The sequence below is a fragment of the Rutidosis leptorrhynchoides genome, chromosome 5, assembly GCF_046630445.1.
Source record: "Rutidosis leptorrhynchoides isolate AG116_Rl617_1_P2 chromosome 5, CSIRO_AGI_Rlap_v1, whole genome shotgun sequence".
Lineage (NCBI taxonomy): Eukaryota > Viridiplantae > Streptophyta > Magnoliopsida > Asterales > Asteraceae > Rutidosis > Rutidosis leptorrhynchoides.
In genome coordinates, this window is record NC_092337.1 from 51,352,710 (window position 1) to 51,377,235 (window position 24,526).

Below are 24,526 nucleotides of genomic sequence, written 5' to 3' on the forward strand. Positions count from 1 at the left end.
AAATTATTATTTTGATATTACTAAAAATATCATTAGTATTATTATTAATATTATCTTGTTGATACTAAAAATCATTATCATAATTATCATTAACAGTGAAATTAATATTTTCACAGTTATAATTATTAATGTCATTATTATTATCATTAATGGAATTATTAACAATATCATCTTAATAGTAATATTAAGTATTATAATTATTATCATTTTACCACTATTAATATTACTTTGACTACTATTATAATTAATATACAAATGATATATATATATATATATATATATATATATATATATATATATATATATATATATATATATATATATATATATATATATATATGAAAAATATATTTATTACATATATCATAACAAAGATTAATATTTTTATATAACAAAATGAATAAAAGAAACATATATATACTGTTAAAATAAAAAGAATATAACTAATAAATTTATATATATATATATATATATTTGTTCGATTACCATTATGTATATTAATAAATATACAAATGATATAGGTTCGTGAATCCGAGGCCAGCCCTGCGTTGTTCAATGTTGTCATATGTATTTTACTACAAAATACAGTACTGTGAGTTTCATTTGCTCCCTTTTTAAATGCTTTTGCAATATATATTTTTGGGACTGAGAATACATGCGCTGCTTTTATAAATGCTTTACGAAATAGACACAAGTAATCGAAACTACATTCTATGGTTGGATTATCTAATCGAATATGCCCTTTTTTATTAAGTTTGGTAATCTAAGAATTAGGGAACAGACACCCTAATTGACGCGAACTCTAAAGATAGATCTATCGGGCCCAACAAGCCCCATCCAAAGTACCGGATGCTTTAGTACTTCGAAATTTATATCATGTCCGAAGGAGGATCCCGGAATGATGGGGATATTCTTATATGCATATTGTGAATGTCGATTACCAGGTGTTCAATCCATATGAATGATATTTTGTCTCTATGCATGGGACGTATATTTATGAGAACTGAATATGGAAATCTTGTGGTCTATTAAAATGTTGATAATGGTTATTTATGTTAAACTAATGAACTCACCAACCTTTTGGTGGACACTTTAAAGCATGTTTATTCTCAGGTATGAAAGAAATCTTCCGCTGTGCATTTGCTCATTTTAAAGATATTACTTGGAGTCATTTATGACATATTTCAAAAGATGTTGCATTCGAGTCGTTGCGTTCATCAAGATTATTATTAAATCAATTATAGTTAGATATATTATGAAATGGTATGCCTGCCGTCAACTTTCGATGTAATGAAAGATTGTCTTTTCAAAAACGAATGCAATGTTTGTAAAATGTATCATATAGAGGTCAAGTACCTCGCAATGTAATCAACTATTGTGAATCGTTTATAATCGATATGGACTTCGTCCGGATGGATTAGGACGGGTCCTTTCAGAATTGAAGTTTGAAATTTTACAGAAAGCTTGTTCAGAAGATTCCTAACAAAACTGTTTTAATAGATTTTGAAATGTGTTTTTAAATCGTGCTATTGAATAATTCGTTCCAGAACAGAGAAAAAGTGTTTATGTATCTTCAATATGACTATTTAATTCGGATAGATTGAATTAGTTTAAGTTGATAATTGATAGCGAGGATGAAAGAACTGAATGAGTTTTCTTATATCACTGATCAATTCGATTATTATATGCAGATAGGTAGTCGACAGAGGGAATAAATCAGGAAGTAAAGAACAAAAACTATGTAAAGCAAATAAGAATATATAAATATAAAATTACTCTTATATCGATCCATAACTGAATTTGGAGGTAATCGTGGACAAGAATCGACATTCAAGGACATAAATAAAAAGATGATACTCATAGGAAAGAAAAAATTCACCCGTTATTCAGTAATTTTATATATATCCTTATTAATTTTAATGACTAATAATTATATTAATTGTAATATTAAATAATAATACTGGTTTCCTAATATATATTGCTGTATTTTATATATGTATATTTATATATAACTTTATTTATATATTTTGATTATATATATATATATATATATATATATATATATATATATATATATATATATATATATATATATATCAAATTCTTACTTTTGTTAATTAACTAATATGATTATACTAATACTTATTAGTATTATTAATACTAATAATAATAATATTAATAATAATATTATTAATAAAGACTAATAATAATAAATGACAAATAATAATATGATAATATTAATACTAGTAATGATAACTTTAATTACTAATAATGACAATAATATTATAATGAATAATAATAATCTTATTAGTTATAATAATTTTAATATTATTAATGATGATAAAAATAATATAATAACGTATACATATCAAATTTTTATATATAATAATATTACTAATTCAAATATTAATAGCAATAATAATAATGAAAGTAATGTTAATAATACTAATATATTAATTATATTCCACCTTGTAATTTAATGTAATTTTATTTATTATTTTTGTAATATTATATTATACATATTTAACAGAAACAATAGATTTATAATAACATATACATAGTTATAAATATTAACAATACTTAATTATTCTAATTGTTATATTACATTTTAAATTCCAATTATTTAAAGTATACTATATTAAATCAAAATATTATATATTCTTATATTTATATTTATATAATATACATATTTATTTACAATTAATGTTCGTTAATCGTCGGGACTGGTCGAATGGTAATTGAATACATGAACATAGTTTCAAAGTTTTCGAGACTCGGCATTATAGACTCGGCATTAAATTTGGTCGGAAATTTCCGGGTCGTCACACTGAAGGCCCACAAACAACCAAAAGATGGTTAAAACCCATGAACAGTAAATTCATCGCAAATCACAACCAAAATTCGAGCATGATAACCCAATTTACACACATAGCCCCAAAGCCACAAACAAGTTGACCAAACAAAACTTGTCTACACCAAGAGGAAGTAAACATAGAGGAATTTCGTCCGGAATCAATGTTTTCGCCGCCGAAAAACTAAATCTACCAACGAGTGGATGCCAAACTTCTTTGAACCACTACGAACTACCATCAGTTATTTGTGGCAAAAAAATATGGAGGCAAACCAGAAAGAGAATATGTTAGTGTATATATCATTACTCTTGATGTATATAATGTGAGCCGTAAATTAAAAATTTAAGGTTGAGAAGAGTTTAACACTTTTTTAAGCTTTTAAGATAAGTAGATAACTCCAACTACGTTGACACTTTCTAAAAACTCAAAGGAATATTATCACCCATACACTACTTGATTTTTATCATACATCACTAAAGCAAGTATTTCGACTATTTTATCATGTTTTTCACTTATCACCCATTTGTATTACTTATTGTTCCACTTTAGTCCCTACTACAAACTTCTCATTCAGTGGAGATTTTGTATATAAAGTTTGAAAAACTAAGACTTTTCCTAGAATATGTTTAAGGGCCTATGTATCATATATGTTACTTGGTGTTTAATATAACTTTGTCTTATATAATTGGGATCATGGTTACTTCGCCTGGTTCTTCAAACCAAAATTTGATCAAAGTTTCAAGTTCAATTTATTTCTAGTTAACAAAACTATACATTATGGACATTTAAGGATGAACATTGTTTTTAAGCGGCAAGGTAACATGACTCGTTTATCGTTTATGATAAGGTATGGTTTAATAGTTCAATTCGCTATGTAACTTATCACATTGCTCAATTAGTTATTGCTCCCAGTGAATATTTGTTAATGTATCTGCCAATGTTCATACTCAAGTCAATGGTGAGGTGAAATTTGGAATGTCATCCTATGAACTTTCCAAACAAGTTTATTAAGACCCATGAAAGTAACAAATTAGGAGGTCCATACCCATGGATATAAGAGAGAGAACATTTTAAGGTTCTTCATCATCATTGTAATACATTTTCATCATATGTTTATATAATTATATAACGAAAAAAGTATATAAATTAATGATATCTAATTATGGAATTGAAAATGTTTATAATGGAGTAAAGATGTAACTTTATAAAATATAATTATTTATTATAGGCTGATCTTGCATAATATCCACATTGATATGGAGTTACCTTATTCACATTGATATCTAGTTACCTTTTGTCTTTGTATTAGAGATGCTATTACATTACTCATTATCATAACTTTCATGATTGAACTTATTAGATGTCATATGTTTGTGACAAACATTGTGGTCATAAAAGAACGGACACCATTAACGCCATGGTGCTTATGGCGTGTTTCCTGTGGCTGATCACAACCCATATGGCGGATGTCATAGGAACTAGTCTTAGAGATTCCTTAATTAGAAGACTATCATTCCACAAACTCTAGATCCTAAACTCTCAAAAATCAATTGTTCTTCCATTAGGATTTTAGGAATTCTAACATGAAATATGTCGTCAAGTTAATCAACAACAACAAAAGGTTAAAAGGTACGTTCGAGCTACTCATGAGGGCTACCTCAAAATATTCGTCCTAGACAAGATTTGAACCTTAGACCTCTTGCAAAGAACTCTGGGCCCCAACATGTAAGGGTGCGAACGAAAGTCCCACATTGATTATGGGATAAAACAAATGTATGCATATAAGTCTAGGGGAAACTCCCTCTACTACAAATTGGTTTTAGATAATGAGGGACTCTTAAACTTATATTATAGGACATGTTGTTGGCAGAGGCGGAACATAGAGTAACCCAAGGTGGGTATCCGTCCACCCTGAATTTTATGGAACAAAAATTTTTACACTAAAAAAAAGAAATTACTAAAAAATAAGGTTTTTTTTAGTATTCGTCCCTGCTGAATATGAAAGATTTAAAAAAAATTTACACCCGTCCCACCTGTATCGAGTTCAAGTTCCGCCGCTGGTTGTTGGGCTATACGATCCTATCAGTGGTATCGAGTCATGCTATAGCTCGGATGTGGTGGCCAACGCAGTGGGCGCACCCTTGAGCGCATGAAGCAACGTGGAGTGCAAACCAAAGTCCCACATTAGTCCACTAAACATATTTCTCTATATTTTTGTTTCTTTTTCGAAAATTTGCTCTTATTTGATACTAGTATCATGGAAGAAAATTAGGCCCAATTTTACGGGCATAAATGGTTTTGAACTAGAAAATGCAAACTCTATTATGACATGTCTAAGTTTTGTAACTATGAACAAACATTTCATCATTTGTCTATTTTTATGTTAGGTGACCAAACAACACTTTGGCCACATTCTTAAATTCGTAATAAGTTAACAACAACTCACCTTTCATGTTCTCAACAAACCATGTCATAACGTGTATAAACTTTGCATCTAAATATAGTCTACATATCATCATTAGACAAGTTGAAATAAACATATCTTAGATAATTCAACTAAATAACTTAGTGTATAATCATCCAAAACTTATACATAGACATCAACATTCAAAGTGTTTGTAATCTAAACAATGTTAAGTAAAAAATTTCTTATGTTGTGCCAAGATACAGATGGATATAACATTCACCTTAAATAATCTGATGTTATTATTGACCATGGTTATGGTTATAATTATTAGGAGACTTACACATGAACATAAGTTAAGCATTCAACTCGAAAATGGTATTATTTGTTGGATCATTAGCTAACTTAAACTATTTAACAATAAATCTGTAAATGTTACCTACACTGAATCAAACCAATGCAAGTATAATTAAGTATATAAGCACAAGAAATTATAGATTTTAGACTTTGCACAGGGTCTGTGTGTGTGAATTAAAAATAAATAATGAACAATGTACAATCTAGGTGATCTTTTAGAACTGATATTAGGTTGTTGAGATCAAACCTAGTAGTCTGGATTCATGGCTATGGTGATCACTACTATCTTCCCAGTAGTATGACTTGTACTCTGTGCTGTTCATGTTCATCTCTTCTTCAGGAGGCATGTTGAGATCAAGAAACATGCGATGAGTTTCGTGCACTTGTTCATCAGGTTTCTTGATCACACGTGTGTAGTTTTCTTGTTTGAATTTAGCTTCTGAATTTAAGTGGGACCTCTTGTGACCACCTAAAGCTTGTCCTGATGAAAAAATCTTGAAGCAAATTGGACACTCATGTGCTCCCAGGGCCACTGTTTTTTTCTTTAAAAAACCAATACCAAGATTGGAACTTGATGATTCCTGATGATCATCAGGCCTATTTGGATCATGCCCATTGATTGTTAACTCATGATCTGATGTGGGTTTGTATTTGATTTTGTTTTCGTTTTCAGTTTTCGAATCAAAATCTTTCTTTAGCTTCTTGTGACTTGCTTTATGGCCACCAAGTGCTTGAAATGAATGAAAACTTTTGTTACAAGCAACACAATCAAACTTTCTCTTGTTTAAATCCTCAAATTGACCAAACCCCGAATCAAGTTCGAAACTTTTGACCATACTAACCTTAGCTTTTCCAATAAAATCAATATTAACTTGAGTTCCTGCACAATTACTGGTCTTGGAACCACTTTCAGTCACATCTTTAACTTCAGTTTTACACAAGTTCACCAAAACAGAGGAATTACAGTTACCAGATGACTCAATTTCATGACCCCATTTTCCTGAATCTCTTGAAAGCATCATCAAAGATAAAGCAACAACCGTTTCTTGTTCTTTTTCAATTTCGGACACCGTACTAGTTGAAGCATCATTGGTACTAATTTGATTTTCAAAAGCATTCATGGAGATTGAAGATGAATCTGTTGCCAATCCAGTTGTTGCCACTGACCTTTTATTTCTCATGTTTCTTGATCTTGATCTTGATCTCTTAATTCGACGATCTTTCACATCTGAATTCTCATTATCTGAATCACCAGTGAAAGAATCTTGATTCAAAGTTGCAAAACTCTTGTTTTGGTTGTTTAAGAGCTTGGTTGAGTGACACTTCATGTGCCCAAACAAAGCTTTCCAAGATTGGAAGCCTTTTCCACATACTTTACAAAGTTTATCAAGAACACTTGAGCAACTTCTAATCTTTACTTGATGCTGAAGATAATCATGATGATGATGATGATGATCAGTAGAGTTTATCACATGAGACCTCATATGACCCCCTAATGATCTTCCATTAAGGAACCTCTTGTTACAAAATTTACATATGTGTTTCATCAATTCTTGATCAATTTCTTCCATTAAATTCAAGAATAGAGCTAAAACTTCCAAGATTGAAATAAAAATTTAAAATTGCAGGATACCCAGATCCACAAACAAGATCAAGAGCTTAAATCATAAGTGGGTACACAAAAAGATTCAAACTTGAGGTGAAAAGTAGAGAACCCATATCATATTTCATCATATTTATCAAGAAGAACAAGTTTTTAAGCTACTTTTGAGCATAAACTGTTTAGTTAGTTGAGACTGGAAGTTAAAAAAGGAAATAAAGGAGAGATGATGGGTCGGTTACCTTTGTTGCTAATGATGGCGATTAACAACTGTTTAATTCCTCTCTTTTGATATTAAAGGAAATAAGTGGTTTTCATTCACACTTGGTGTATTATTCACTCAATAACTCCATATCTATATGCAATTATGTACATGTATATGTATAATAATTGTATATGTATATAGAGAGAGTAAAGAGGCTAAATTAGGAGAAAGATGGAGAAATTCATGCATGGAAGCAAGGATAAAAAGGAGGTAAAGCAAACATGGCCGCACGTGTACTAGAGTTAGGATCTTATTGGAGTTGCAAATCAACGGTTGAAATTGCTCCAAATTGGTCATCCCTATTGTAGAAGCAACATCTTGTCCCAACTGTTTGTAACCCACCTTATACTTTGCCTTGGAAGCACAGTCACAATTATACAAGTAAAAGGTTCGACTATGGCACTATTCAGTTAGTAATATTTTATATAAAACTAAAAAAATATTTGATCATTATTTGAACTACTAGGTAGATCATTCCAATGTTACTGCATGTCTTATAGCAACCATTAAGAGACAATTATGTAATTTTTTAAAAAAAAAAAAAAAAAATCTTTTCATTAGCAAAAGGGGTGATCCCTACAAAACCATTTTGTCACACACCATGTGTGCATTAGAGTGTTGTACAATACAATATTTAGAGACTTTAATAATAGTGTGTTAATTATGGTATAAACATAATAAGTATTGGTTTTTTGGTTAAGTGTTGTAAAGAATATGCAAGCATACAGAGTTGGAAGCAAAGGCAAAAGCAGAATAAGAAAGTGGTTGCATAGTATGAGCCTTTTTTTGTCATTTTGGTGCAATTTTCAAAAAGGATTCAACTGATACAACTGTGCTACCAACTAACTTTTGTCCTTATTTTTCTTCTTATAAAAAAGTTAAGATAGATTGTAAGTTTCAAGGATCAGGTTTTCAGGTATAGTCAAAATTTTCTCTGTAACTTTTGGATCCTAAAGTTACTTTATTATTATCATCTAATTAATTAAATTAATAAGACTACCACTAAAAGTCACCATTTAACTACAGTATATGCTAGCATCAAATGTTGAAACTTAGGCCACATTCTATGACTAAAAATATGAATGAGTTTGAATTAGGCTATGGGAAGATTGAGTTCGACCAGAGCTTAAATATTAAAACGGATTCATGCTCAGTTGTTATGAACTAAACATAAACATAATTGGTTGAAGGTTGATGGGGTGGTTGCCAAGCCTATCATTAAGACCAGGAAAGGTAAATCGGCCGCTAGGTAGTTTATTTGGGTGTTTTCCGGTTTGTTTTTTAGGGTTTTATTTCGGGTTGGTTTCGTATTGGTCTATGTAGTGGCGTTTTTTCATGTTTATGTTTCGGTATCGTTGCTTTGTTTAGATTGCTCAAGGCTCGGATTTAGTTAACTTTTGCTCATTGTTTAGTGATTGGAGTTCGTTTACTGCTCCCGAGCCTTGCAATGGTTTATGGATTCGATTGTAAATTTGTTCCTTCTTTTCATCTTCTAATGAAAAGTTCCGTTTTAACAAAAAAAAAATATATATATATATATATATATATATATTATCAATTACACTTATTAGAAGTAGAAGAGTTTCAATTCTGTTGAAAAGATATTTGCATACTTTTTAAAGGTAGATATTTCATCTTGAGTTGTTGAGAAGTTGTCCAACGAACACCTCTTAAATGCCATCCACCTTGATTTAAAATTGACAATTAAACACTAATTAGCACTTATGCTTTCATGTTTTTTTTTTTTTGGCAAAAATAATGAAAACTTATATAAATTCGAAAAACATTTTCGAATAGAAAACTTTATCGCATAGAAAACGTCTTCAACAAAAGATACAAGCGAGAACCTCGATGAGGCTCGTACCTAGAAAACGGCGAACATAAAAACTATCTACAGTATACCGATCATCATCCTGACTATACCGAAACAAGTTGGGTCAAGAATTAATCAGAAAGAACCTAACATGCTCAACAAACTAACAAGAAACAAATCTCAAAACTGAATAAACACTACGAAACACGAAATCGAAAACTCCGAGCTCAAACATCTTCAATAAATACACTGAATTCTTCCATATATACGCTCTGAACCAATTTTTTCTTCTTCTTATTTTTCAACGACGCACTAGAGATTGGATTAATAAGAGTAACAATAACCAGTGTGCTCTCCTCGGTCATACTAAGGGCCGATGTAGTGTGTAATTAGTGGTTGCACGGGACACCACTCAGATACGCGATATAATAGAATTTTTTTTTTTTTTATTTTTAACTAGTTATACCAGTGGATAGTGTACATTTTTTTGTGTGACACCATTGAAATAAGCCCTCTAGTAGAAAATTTTTTTAGGGTATTAACCGGTGATACCAATGATCACCAATCCTAGATCCGCCACTAGGTCATACTCGTCCGCGAAAGCCTCCTCAGACATTTTTCCTTTCCCATCTGCCGATGAACCGCCGTTTCTACCATCTTGAGAACCTGTAAACAAGTTTGAATCACTTCCCCATAATCCAAGTCTTCAACATAGTCTTTAAGCTTGTAAGAACCCGAAGTGGAAGCCTCATTCGCATTCTTTCTCGATCTCAAATTTACGTCGTCAAGTTGCACTTTTGAGACATTTCTATTTACTTATGCTTTCATGTGTTGTACTGATGAGTGCTTGCACTTATTGTTGAAATAAATGGATGTTTATATTAAAAGACAGATATTATTGCATAGTGTACAACCAACAATCAATATCAAAATCCTCTTTAACAAAAGTGTGAATCTTTCTACCAGTGTGGATACTCATTATGACTTTAGGCAACCTACAAGTAGTCCAAAGCAAGTGGTGCTTTTAAACTCTTCTATTTATGTATGTTAACTAACTAAATTAAGATGTAATGAAAATATTGTGATTGATTTAGTTGTTAGAGTTGAAAGATCAATTTTAATCCTCATCTACCATAAACAAGTCTTACAAGAAAATGAACTAGTCCCAATTGCAAGTAAAATTTGCATATTTTTGTCTTCTTATATATGTAAGCCATTTTGTTAAAACTAAGACCAAAGATATACTGGGATGCTTTGCATTGTCCTTCATGCCCTCTTTAGTTATCAACCAAGATTATTCATTAAACAATACCTGTTTTTACATATAATGCAATACAACTACTGTGCAATATACAATTTAAAATGAATTCATCACTACCTTTGACTTTATAGATGCATGTACATATTATATGTGTTTCTGGATGAGGAAGGTCAAGTGTTAGTACACCAACCCTGCTGAAAAAGTAGTAATCTTTTAACAAGGGGTTGAACTGAACCCTGCAAATCATTTCACATATAAATGACTAAAGTTTAAAATTTTCCCTGTTCAGCCTACTGGGAATTATGGGAATCTTTTTAAAATCGGATGTACGCGGCCTAACCATATATCCCGTGACCATTTTTGAGTTGATTCACACATCACCAAAAAGTATAAAGTGAGTCCATGGTAAAAATAATAGGAGCAACTCGCCGAAAACACAACTCAACCATTTTCTTGACTTCTAACATCACAATTAACAGCTTGTTAAGATAGTTGAAGCAGCCAAGTGATGGTTCTAATATTCTGCTATCGTCATTCAATATTCAATCAAATTTGAGTTAAAAAAAACATTGCAAGTGTAAATGCCCATTTATTATCAGACCAGTATACCTTCAATAAAAACTACTGGCATCAACTTTGAATAAGAGTAACATCAAACAAAATAGAAACAGAATCAAAAATCATATTCCACTACCCATCAGCAATTTTACAGCAATCGGACCCTCAATTACAATTACAATATATACATACAGAAGATTTCACATTGCAGAAAAACATGAGATCTTGTTTACAATCTTTTTTTTTTTTCTTTTCTTTTTTTTTTTTTTTTGTGTGTGTGTGCCATTTTCTACCTTTCTTGGGGTAATAATGGAAGAAAACAAATTATTTACAATAATTAAGAGAGTAGTCAAAGCTTACTGACTTTTATGATAGTATCAACTACTTCTAACCAGGTGCTGAATACAAAGAAAGTCATTTTGTGAATCACTAAATCGAGTCTTCTTCGTTGTTGTCTGTAACATTAAAATCCAACGAGTTGACCCCAAAAATTTCTTCGATCATGCTACCAGTAGGCAAGAAATCAGTTTTACAAGGAAACGAAAAATACCCAACATCCCATACTTTTGAATCCGAGTTGTTAAAAATGAAGTCATCATTGGTCAACGATTTACCACACTCGACATTCACGTCACTCGTTTGTGAATCTTGAAACTCTGAAGACGTGCAAGAATCGTCTTGAAAATCATAATCTTTATAATCAAAGATCGAATCTTTAATACTAAGCCCGTATTTTTGAATCTCGTCCTGACACAAATCATCATCTTCTTCTTCAGACAGCTCGTTTCCCTGCCACTCATCGTCATCACTGTCTGCATTCATCGGATCAAACCTATTCTGTTCAGCCCTTCGTTGCAACACAAACACATTGAAATAGTAGCTAACAATTTCTCGATTCGTTCGTGATGGGAACGCATCTGCAAGATTTTCCCAGAAGTTTTTCCCTAAAGATGCAGGATTTGAGTACACAACCTCATGAAATAGTTGTTCATCTTCTTCAGTCCATTTGCAGGCAACAAAATCGCCCATTGTATCAAAACCAAGGGTCGAAAATCGTTCATTTCCAATTCTTCTCTTAAGATTCTCTCTTGCTTCGATTATATGTTGTCTGACACATCTCAAAGAGCCCGAATCTTCACAACAACAATCGGTTCGCCCTTTTCCAACTGTATCATCGCTGCAGACGGTCGGGTCCAATTCAGGCATTAGGATGACAGATGACCCGATAAACTTGTTTTCATATTCTGTATATCCGCACCATTCTGGGATATCGGCTTGACATTCAGGTCCGATTGGGACTTGCTTAAGAGGAGGACATCTTAGGAGACAACGATAAGTATCTTCAGGTTTAATCAACGTTCTCGGTTTGGGCGGGTTGTGTTCGACGGGGTGAATTGGGTTTGCATCGCACACAGGAGGATGATCCAAAGTCTTGCAATTTTCAAACTGATAGTAACTTTTGGAAGTTTCTTTATTGAAACAGTCAACAGTTATGCCTATTATATCATAACACGGGTCAATGATGTAAAGAAAAGAAAATTAGATATGCCTGAATCTGCTTTGCATCTGAACAAACATCAAAACCCAGATATTGCATTCGGCCAATTTATTAACAAATGAGTTGATATTTATATGGACTATGCATTCGGCCAGTTCATTAAGCTCAATAAAATAAAACACCCGATTAACAAATGTGAATAAAATCAAACACCAGATTAAAAGTCAAGAGAACCTCAAAAAATGAGATTGTAGCCCTTAGGGTTGTCGTTAACACGCTTTAGAATATGGTACATGGCAGTTACTAGTCACTTTTTTAATGACGGTTATCAAAATGTACAATAAATTAAAACGTGTTAACGACAACCCTTAAGGTTGTCGTAAGCAAACTCCAAATTATTATCAAAACTATTACTTGTATTGCACTTCCAAACACAATTTGAAAAACATTTAGGATCAAACGATCGATTGTAGTCCCAGATATTATAAGATAAGCAAATATTTCAAACTCCCACACACCTTTTAAAGGAAATTCCAAACATGATACCAACTGGTAACTGTTCTCCAATTTCAAGTGCTTAGATGAAACGTCATACTCTTCGGCAGCCAATTGACGTTTTTGTACCATGTTTAACTGCACAATTAAGTTAAAAAGTATCCACCTTTAACAAAAGATAATGCAAGTAAAAGGAACTAAATATAATACATCATAAGTAGTTGAGCATATAATTCTACAAAAAAAGTGCTACAGGAAATCTATCAAAAGGTCAATAACTAAACTAAAGGTTATTAAATTGAAAAACATGTTCGTGCTCTAACAAAAATGCAATTTGTTTTTGTTTGACATGACAAGAAATGCATATAATTTTCTACAGTACTCTTTTAGAACATTTAAGACCAATCACGTGACAAGAATTAAGAATGTTTGATTTTTTTAAAGATTCTTATGACTTGATAAGGAGGCACAAGAATCTTATAAGAACATTTACAGTAGAAAACATGTGATAATTTAATTAGTCATGTGACTAGTAATATTAATTTCGATCTTTACAATTAAAGAACTTTAAATTTAAATAGTGTTCTGACAAATAAAAATATAAATAGGCGCATGCCAAGTCAGCCCCAAAAAACGGATGTTAATGCTAAAAAAAAAAAAAAATTTGAGTGTTAACATAAAAATAAAAAGAAAGATAATAAAATAAAATAAAATAAAAATATAAGGAAAATTAGGAGTACGTCATTGTTTACGTTGAAAAAATCCCTAATTTTTCGACGAAACCCTAACCCTGGATCCCCAAATTGAATTTTTTTTTTTTTAATTATCCGAACTAAAATTAAAACTAAGATAATTTGATTCGATGTATGATTAAACGAACCGAACAATCAAACGATAACAAAATACATCAAACGGAACATACATAAAGAAAATCACAAAAACTAATAATTATATATATCGAGGTCTAAAAATCGAAGAATTTACCCTAACGTATTATAGATCTGACAGATCTGATAAAGAATCAACGAAAAAACGAAACCCTAACCTAATCAAGATTCCCGTAACGGCAAGCGTTGAAAAAGAGGTCAATCGATAGGGGAAAAAAGGTATTAGAGATAATCGGTGGATAATTTGTATAGATTCGAATTACACGAGAATGAATTTAGGGATAGGGTTAACGAAGCAGGAAGTCAATGAAAAGATGAACACGAATTGTGCGAAAAAAAAGGGTAAAGCGGCGGTCAGTATTGTTTTTCGTCACATGGCTAATTTTAAATTTAAAGGAATTGATAATAATATTCATTTTTTAATATTTTATTTTATTATTTTTATTCCATTAATAAATCAAAAGCATTGTCCTTTTACAAAACATCGAAATAAAAACAGATTAAATTAAATTAAATTAAAATAGATAAGAAAATTTAATTGTGATACAATTGACTCATACAGGACGTCTGATTAAAAGATCCTCATAAACTTTTGAGATATCTATTTACCTGACCCCATTGCAAACTTGTATGCAAGTATATACGGAAAATGGCACCAAAATGCACCTCAAAATTCTTTTGTATGCATTCAACTTTCAAAATTCCTATTGTATGCATTCAACTTTGTATTTTCTCATATTGTATGTATTTGACTTGTTATAAGAGGTAAACTTCCAGTCACCTAGTAAACTAAATTACATTTACATTTATATATTAACTAATAGACAAAACATTGTTTTACTATTCATCAATAGTAACAAGGGGTATTTCATCAATAGTAATCATGGGTATTTTCATCATTTCACTGTTTTTTTTTTTGTCCCCAACCATGAAGAAGCAATATACAATTAGAAGTGAAAGTTACTTAAGAAACTTAATAACAAACTTTTAGTTGCTAAACTTAATATTATTTGAAAGATTCTTATTCTCATCAACTGCTACTGCTTTTAATTTCGTTAATCGATCAGTTTCACTTCAAATTCGATTCAATTAAGATGCCTTCATGAAGAAGAACCCTTCTCAAAGTCATCATCCTCGGTGGCAGCGGGTCAGTTGTTTTTATCATCTAATTGATTAATTTTAGGGTTATATACTTGATTAAAGTTTGAATCTCTTTTCACTGTAATCCGATCTCGATTACATAATGATAACAAAGTTTGATCTGACTTTGGATTATGTAGATTCATTTAAGATTGATTTATGATTTAGGTTTACGGATATTATTAGATGGTGTATATTGATTGATTGCATGCACACATATGTAAATCGATTACTTTGTTTAACATTTTGCTGTTTTTTGTGTGATGCAGGGTGGGAAAAACATCCTTGATGAATAATGTAAATACTTTCTGTAGAAAAAATTTAATTGTTTTTCAAGCTGTATTCATCACTTTCGTAACTCTCATCCGGACACCCTTAAAATTAAAATTATGGAATTAATTGGTGAGTATTAAATCTTTAGCAATTAAAAGTTTCTTAATAAATCGTTAAATTATGGAATTAATTTAACGAGTGTTAAGTCAAGGGACCAACCACGTAAAGAAACCCAAATAGTAACCGGTAACCGGATACAAAGGTGACATGATGCATACAATAGGAGAAAATACAAAGTTGAATGTATACAATAGGACTTTTGAAAGTTGAATGCATACAATAGGATTTTGATGAAAGTTCAATGCATTTTGGTGTCATTTTCCCATGTATATATGTATATATGTTTTTGCTTGTTTATAGATGTGTATACAGTGAAATCTCTATAAATTAATAATGTTGGGACCGGGATATTTATTAATTTAGCGAGATATTATTATATCGATAAATAATAAATTATCAATTTAAAAAATTGGCTTATATTTGTGAGCAAGTCACAAATTAATGCATTGGCATTCGAAATATCATGTCCGTTCATTTTACCTATTTGAATAAAACATAAATAAGGACCTTCAAAATTCTCATGTATGTACATTCATACATTAAAGAACTTATCAAATTTAATGTATATTGGGATTTCAAAAAAAAAAAAAAATAGTAATTATTAATTTATAGTTTCGCTGGGACCAATATATTTACATTGGGATTTCAAAAAAATTAACATCTTATTATTTTATCGATTGGGGTCTAAATTTGTACTGGTCCCAAGTTGGAACCGGAAAAATTATTAATTTTATCGAGGTTATTAATTTATCGAGTATTAAATTAGAGAGGTTTTACTGTATATGTATATGTATTTAAGTAGGTATGTTTTTGTTATTAGGTTTATGTATGACTTGGTATGTATCAACGTATATGGATGTAGGTATGTATGTTTTGTGCATGTATGCATGCCTATGTAGGTATGTATGTATGTATGGATGTATGTATGTATTTATGTATATATGTAATATGTATGTATATATGTATGCTTATGTATGTGTGCATGTTATGTATGTATGGTTATATGTTATGTATGTAGGTATGTACGTAGGTATGTTTTATGTATGTAGGTATGTTCGTAGGTATGTTTGTGTATGGATGTATGTACGTATGTATATAGGCTTATGTATGGGTGTATGTGTGAAGACCCGTCCAAATCCATTTGGACGAATACATCATTCATTGATTTCATAATGAGGTTTTGACCTCTATATGATACGTTTTGTAAACATTGCATTCTTTTGAAAAGGCACACCATAAATGAATATATAAATCCAAGGTCTTCGACATCTGATGATTTCTACTTATAGACAATCACCGTATATAATAGTTTTTAACAATACATTCGTTGACAATACAGTCAAATAAGATACATGGTGATGATTTTGTGAATGCAAAGTGTAACGACCCCGATTTTTCCATTAATATATAGAAGATTAATATTTACATAATTAATGTTTCCAACATGTTAAGCAATCAAACTCATTAAGACTTGGTTATTTGAAATGAATTTTATACAAACATTTGGCCACCCCGTCTGTCTGACGATTCACGAACGGATAAAGAAGTAAGTGTTACTACTGATATGCCACTAACGGACGGTTTTTATTTTGTGCGGTGTCGTTAGGTCGCACGGTGTCCGATTCGGTAGCACACAGCGTCTTCGTTTATTTATATTTTGCGGGGCCTAAATTTACTTTACTTTCTAAGGTGTAGAAGGTGTAAGTTAACCTAGTGTCGAATTTTATGCTGATTAACGAATTGAAGATCAAGCGGATAATTGTCTTTTAGTTAAATTACCTGGATAAAAGATAGTAGTTGATTTTAGTTAAAGGTCCTAAATGCAGAAAAAGTAAATAAAGTGGGAGGATATCCGGAGTATGCAGATCAAGGAAACGTTGACCAAGATATCAGTATTGGGTTAGGGAAAGGTAATTATGCTTATGTTAAGACTATGCTTGGATTGATGTTGATCTGGTTGGATGAGCCAATTACACAGACCTACTTATCTCTGAACTCTCGGAGTTCTCTTTGAGCAGTGAGAAGTATGTCACTTGGTCGTATAACTGAAGTGTAACAATACCCCGGAGGTTATCCTCGGTAGAGTACTAGGTTTATTAGTGAGTTAAGCTCTAATCCTAACCCTCGTTATCAGCTTAGATAACTGAATAACAACGTGCCCTGTTGATTGAACACTGATCACAAACGGAAGGAGTCCGTCGGTTTAAGTTGGCAAAACCTTAAATGAAAACTAACAACCATTACATCATACTAATGAGATCACAACAAATCAAACATTATACAGCATTACAGTTAATATACTGTTAGTAAAGCAGATAGAAACCTAATAAGTACCTAAACAGTTGATATGACTAAGACCTAGGGCAACAATCAGACAAGAACATGCAATAGGCTTGGGTCATATAGTAGAGGCACTAACTAGATCTTAACAGCTCCTAAGAGGTCTCTTCGGAACAGTCAATAGGCATACTAGGTCATTCATGTCTCAATTCTTAGGTTCCGTGTCCTAAAAGTGCATTAGATGCCTCTCGGGAACTCCGGCCATACCGAGTTCATAGAATCTTCAGATATAGTATAAACAGGGGTCTTAATCCTATGAAGTAGCTAATTTCACATAAGTGGACAAGTCCTGATCACAACCTAAGTTGGTCAATCCTTAAGATGCTAGCATACAAATCTATCAGACTTCCTAATTCAGTATTATAACAGTAATCGTACTATATTATCATAATTATGCTAACCCAAACTTCTATCATGGCAACATACAGATAAATTAAGCTATCATGGCAATATCGAAACGCATTATTAAACATAAAAGATAAGAATACATGTTTAATACAAAAGACAAGCGTTTCGGATAAGAACCTGAAAAAGCCGAACTAATCTGCCCGGGATCGCAGGGACTCGCCGGGATATCCACCGGAAAATAAAAGCTAAGCTAACTACTACTAAAAACTACCTAAAATACTGAAAATATAAGTTGTATTGCAAGTTGAGTGTGTCTTGGAATGAATGGAGAAAGCCCCTTTAAATAGACTTGAAATTTTGCCAAATACGCCTGGCAGGCCGTTTGGCAGGCCGTATGGCATGCCGTATTTGGCAGGCCGTATTCTTGGCAAGCCGTTTGGTGGCTCGTGTGGTGGCACGTATCTGGCAGGCCATTTCCATAGTGGCAGACCGTATGGCAGGCCGTATGGCAGGCCGTATTCTTGCTGATCAGGGCCTGATTTACTGGATCGTAACTTGATTTCTTGTCTTTCACCGTTTTCGCTCTAGAATCTTCGTTTTAGCTCCGTTTTAGCTCCGTTTTACTTGATTCTTTTTGCATCGCCTTTGTAATTACTTAATCTACAAAATCAACCGAAAAAGCAATAATTTTGCCGACAAAGTTTTAATCTTTATTGTTTTAAGGCCTGATTTAGGGGGTAAAAACGTGACTTTTTGCCCGATATCAAATACCCCACACTTAGCTTTGCTTGTCCTCAAGCAAGAAAGTGGGAATATCGGGATCTTTCTAATAGATTCTTACTTGCCCCACCCGTAGATCTTTTTATTATGCCTTCATCAGAAATCGTTACATCTTTCGAAAGTATTAGAAAAAGTTTCGAACTTCGATGGTTTGGTCGCTAGATTTCAATTGCGTCTATAGTGGAAAAGGGCGTACTTTCCAACTCTCAGATGTAGAGTATATATGATCAGGCTCCTCACTGACGGATCACTCATATCACTCAAGTGTTTAGGGTGTCCTATTCTAGTTGTATTGTCGCTCAGAAGCCAGTCGTGTAACAGTTCGCATCATAGGCTTGGTAAAGCATCGATATCTCCACCGGTTAAGTAAGGACGACACTGATCTTCTTCCTAAGCATTCTTTCAAGAGGAAGACTGGTTATAGGGTTTGGTTGGAAATTTATGAGTTTTGGTGAAAGGTATCCAGATCTTTTGAGAGAATTGATAGACTTTGATTCTTCAGAGTATCCATTTTGCATAGATAATGGCTGAGAATTCCGTAAAGGTTTTCTTCGGAAGAGGCGGATTTTGCTAAGACTTTGTCTAGAATTTTCTTTTGCTCTTCCAGCATTCTTCTTCAGGGCATCTCCTTGGGTTTCTTTTTGCCTTATTAGAGACTTTGCTCTTAGAGACTTTGCTCTTTCATCATATATATATATATATATATATATATATATATATATATATATATATATATATATATATATATATATATATATATATATATATTTTCGGCATACCCTTTCTTCATAACTTTTGTCTTTCGTTCCTGGTGCCCAGAGAGGAAGTGATAATCCATTGAAAATAGGTCTTTGACCTATCAAAAATAATCAGGGGTTCGGAATCTTTCGACTAGTGCTTTTGAAGCGAATTTGATCGATCTATCTCTTCATTGATCTCTGGATCTTTGGTGAATGGAAAGGGGAATGAAATGTGAATGGTGTATTTTGGGAGTGAATTTGGAGTGAATATTTCTGATTCATCAACTCTTTATGTGAGTTGGTTGGGTTGAAATACTTGGAGTGGAAACGGAAACGGATGGCTTTTTGTCTTCTCTATTCGGAATGATTTCGGAAGGAGTATCCCACTTGTACCACGTATGGCGCTCACTAACCATTGGCCTTGAAACGTATGACTGAACCAAGTTCTAACTTGAACCGTACACCGGCACACTCATCAATTGAAATAACAAAGTACTGTAGATTTGATGGGTCATACAGATACTTTGGGTTCAAGATTCCTCACTTTTTAGAGTAGGGGTCGTGCTTGATCATGCGTAGCCTTTATCATATTTTCTTAAAAGAAATCTTTTGACACAAAACATTAGTTTTAGCTTAATCGTTCCGTTCTAATAAATGTTCCGAAAACCGATTTCTAGCAATTTTATTAGATCTTTTTGGGCAAAAACCAAGTAAGAATTTTTCAAAATTACCCAATATCCATTGCTTAATTACTTTTGGACAAAAGAATTTTTCAAAACCTGGCGTTTTCAAAACCTGGAGTTTTATGGTTACTTGACTTTAAAACTTTCGACCTTAAAAACTTTACCCATTACCCCACACTTAGAAGAACATTGTCCCTAATGTTCTTTAGAAGGAATATTTATGTTATATAAATTAAGGACATGACTTCTAAAATTCTAAGTTGGTTGCGGGGGTTACCCCACACTTAGAGATTTTAGTGCGTTATAATTGAAATAGGTTTTAGGAAGGATTACTTCCCTATGGTCACGTTACTTTCCTAGTACTGGGCCTTCCTACGGTCCATCTCATACATACCAGTCTCTTTATAATATTTCTGCATGAAGAACAACAAGAGAAAGGCAGCATTTCCACTATATATAACTTTTTATACAATGTTTCAAAAAGATAAAAACTAGAACATAAAATAAAGATAAAGTAGTCTATGGGATACTATCCTGGTCAATGTGTGTCGGCTCTGCAACGTATCTGAGGACGTCATCCTCCAGGTTCTGCATGTGCTCGAAAGGCTGCCCTATATCCATCTCAGGGCCAAGTAAAGACTCTAGACATAAGTCTGTCGGTATCTCCAGGTGGGATAAGTCCGGGAAAAGCTCCTCGTCAGGCATGCTCCCAGTGATCTCAAATTCCTGGGCCGTTGGCGGCTCCACTGAAATAGGAATAGTGACTAAATGACAACCCTCTGGAAATTTAGCAACTGGAACTGGCTCCGTAACAGGGGCAGGCTGCACGATAGGAGTAGGAGTAGCGTGTGCAGGCATGGCGACAGAGTGAACTGAAACTGGCGTGGAATGCCCGGGCGTAGACTGTCGTGTTGGCTGAACACGTCGTGCTATCCAATATGAAGATGGGCCCAGAGTACGTGGCATCCCCTCACGCCGGAGGTATGCTCTCAGAGCTTTGTAAAGGCTCTGCTAATCTCTGAGTAGTGCCCATGCAACATTAGGGTCACTCAAAGTAGCTCCATAATGGATCACCATCTGTGGCTCATGCGTATCTGGCAACTGTGTATGCTCAACCGGTCTCCTGGCTAGACGTCTAGATCGTCGGATGGGAGGAGATGGCGGTGCTGTGCCAATGTCTTCCTCAACGCTCTCTAATACTAATCTCCTTGGGCCTAATTGCCCTGTTGATGGTCTGTTCTGATCAGCACTGCTTCCGGATGAGTAAACTACAGGAGTCCTTCTCCTGCGAACGGGAATGTAAGCTGATGCTCCTGAACTTGGCATTGCGCCTAAACACATTCAACAAACTTGTAAGCACTAAGCGCAAGTATGGCTCTTAGTTGTTAGTACAGAAATAATATCTTAAAACTGAAAATAATTTAAAAAGAAAATAAAAAGAAAAAGGATAAGCAAGGGGTGCCTCCCAAGAGCGCTTTGTTTATCAAGTCGTTACAGCTCGACTTTTCCTTGTCAGATCTTCAGAATGGATCAAAGGAGAAGAGGTGCTCCTCCTTATCGTGGTCTTCTAAATAGGCTTTTAACCGGTGGCCATTGACTTTGAAATTACCAGTAGGTCCCTCCAATTCTACGGCTCTTTGTGGAAAAGCGTGTACAATTTTGTATGGGCCACTCCATCTTGATCTAAATTTTCCCGCGAACTTCTTGAACCGAGAATTGAAGAGAAGAACTTTATCTCCAGGGGCGAACTTTGTAGGGATTAATTTTGCATCATGCGTAAGTTTCGTTCGTTCCTTGTAGATGTATGACGTTTCATATGCTTGGTCTCTCAATTCGGCGAGTTCGTTCATTTGCATTTTCCTATGTCTTCAGGTAACTGAGGGATCGAGGTTGCAGGTCTTCAGCGCCCAGAGAGCTTTGTATTCGAGTTCTAGCGGAAGGTGACAAGATTTTCCATAGATCATTCGGTAGGGTGTAGTTCCTAGAGGATTCTTGTAAGCAGTCCGGAATGCCCACAGAGCATCTTCAAGCTTCTCGGCACATTTATTTCCATGATGGCCGACAGTGCGTTCTAAGATTCTTTTGAGTGCTCTGTTCGTGACCTCTGCTTGTCCGTTGGTCTGCGGATGATAGGCAGTGGATATCTTGTGGGTAACTCCGTATTGTTGCATCACCTTCATAAACTGAGTGTTACAGAAGTGTGTGCCTCTATCACTTATTATCGCACGGGGAGCTCCAAATCTGCAGAATAGTCTCTTCAGGAAATTTGTGACGACTTTGGCATCATTAGTTGGAAATGCTTGAGCTTCGACCCATCTGGAGACGTAATCTACTGCTACGAGGACATATTCTTTCCCGTTAGACTTTGGGAATGGGCCCATGAAGTCTAATCCCCATATATCGAAGATTTCGCAAGCTTGGATATTAGTCCTAGGCATCTCGTTCTTCATAGAGATATTGCCTTGTCTTTGGCATGCGTCGCAACGCTTTACAAGCTCTTGCGCATCTCGAAATATAGATGGCCAGTAAAATACTGATTCGTAGACTTTTCTTGCGGTTAAATTTGCTCCATGATGACCTCAAGTTGGTCCATGGTGACATTGGTGAAGAATCCCTGCTGCTTGCTTTTCATCTACGCACCTCCTGATTATTTGATCAGGGAAAATTCTAAACAGGTAAGGATCTTCCCAGTAGTAGCACTTGGCATCCCTGAAGAACTTCCTTCTTCGGGAGGTACTCATACCCTTTTGTACTACTCCAGCAACTAGGTAGTTGGCCATGTCAGCATACCAAGGAGTGTCAGTAAACTGTGATCCTATGTGAGTTTGTCCTAAACTCATAAGCTGTTCTTCCGGAAATTTATCTCTGATATCTTGTTCTGCAAGTTTTTCCATCGTTGGGTTCTCCAAACGACTAAGATGATCTGCTGCGATGTTCTCTGCTCCTTTATTGTCTTTAATCTCGATGTCAAATTCTTGAAGGAGTAAGATCCATCATAGGAGTCTTGGCTTCGCATCTTGCTTAGTAAATAGATATTTGAGGGCTGAATGATCTGTATAGACCGTAGTTTTGGACAGGATAAGATAGGAACGAAATTTGTCGAAGGCGAATACTACGGTTAGCAGCTCCTTCTCCGTGGTAGTGTAATTCTCTTGAGCTCCGGTCAAGGTTTTGCTTGCGTAATAGATTGGATGAAAGTGTTTATCTACCCGTTGTCCAAGCACTGATACAACTACGAAATCGCTCGCATCACACATGATTTCAAAGGGTAGACTCCAGTCAGGAGCTATCATGATCGGTGCATGTGTTAGCTGCTCTTTCAGATAGTTGAATGCTTTTCGACATTCTTCATTGAAGACAAACGGGACTTCCTTTCCTAAGAGATGAGTGAGAGGTCGTGTGACCTTTGAAAAGTCCTTAATGAAACGTCGGTAGAAACCAGCATGTCCTAGGAAACTCCTTATTGCACTTACCATGGTGGGTTCTGGAAGTTTAGTGATGGTCTCAATCTTGGCCTTATCAACTTCTATTCCTGCTTTAGAGATCTTATGTCCTAAAACTATCCCTTCTTTTACCATGAAGTAACATTTTTCCCAATTAAGAACTAAATTTGACTCTTCACACCGAGTGAGCATCTTGTCAAGGTTTGATAGGTACGAATCAAAGGTACTACCAAAGACTGAGAAGTCGTCCATGAAGACTTCCATACAACGCTCAATCATGTCGTGGAATATTGCTACCATGCATCGCTGAAATGTCACGGATGCATTGTAGTGACCCGAACTTTTCCATGTTTATATATATTAATTGAGATTGATATTTACATGATTAAATGTTTCTAACATGTTAAGCAATCAAACTTGTTAAGACTTGATTAATTGAAATATGTTTCATATAGACAATTGACCACCCAAGTTGACCGGCGATTCACGAACGTTAAAACTTGTAAAAACGACATGACGATATATATATGGATATACATATGGTTAACATGAGATTATGATAAGTAAGTATCTCCATAAGTATATTAACAATGAGTTATATACATATAAACAAGACTACTAACTTAAGGATTTCGAAACGAGACATATATGTAACGATTATCGTTGTAA

General features: G+C 33.8%; 2 protein-coding genes across 2 annotated transcripts; both read right to left on the reverse strand.

Moving 5' to 3' along the window:
• Window positions 1–5,589: 5,589 nt before the first annotated feature.
• On the reverse strand, window positions 5,590–7,637 carry LOC139848105 (zinc finger protein ZAT9-like). Its single transcript, XM_071837839.1, has one exon. It carries the CDS (start codon window positions 7,182–7,184, stop codon window positions 5,841–5,843), a length of 1,344 nt encoding a protein of 447 aa, XP_071693940.1. The 5' UTR covers window positions 7,185–7,637; the 3' UTR covers window positions 5,590–5,840.
• Window positions 7,638–11,390: 3,753 nt separating this feature from the next.
• LOC139847610 (uncharacterized) lies at window positions 11,391–13,277 on the reverse strand. Its single transcript, XM_071837314.1, has 2 exons — window positions 13,127–13,277; window positions 11,391–12,606 (listed from the first exon to the last, which is right to left on the reverse strand). The coding sequence occupies exons 1-2, from the start codon at window positions 13,233–13,235 to the stop codon at window positions 11,540–11,542; spliced, it is 1,176 nt and encodes a 391-aa protein (XP_071693415.1). The 5' UTR covers window positions 13,236–13,277; the 3' UTR covers window positions 11,391–11,539.
• Between the last annotated feature and the right edge of the window lie 11,249 nt (window positions 13,278–24,526).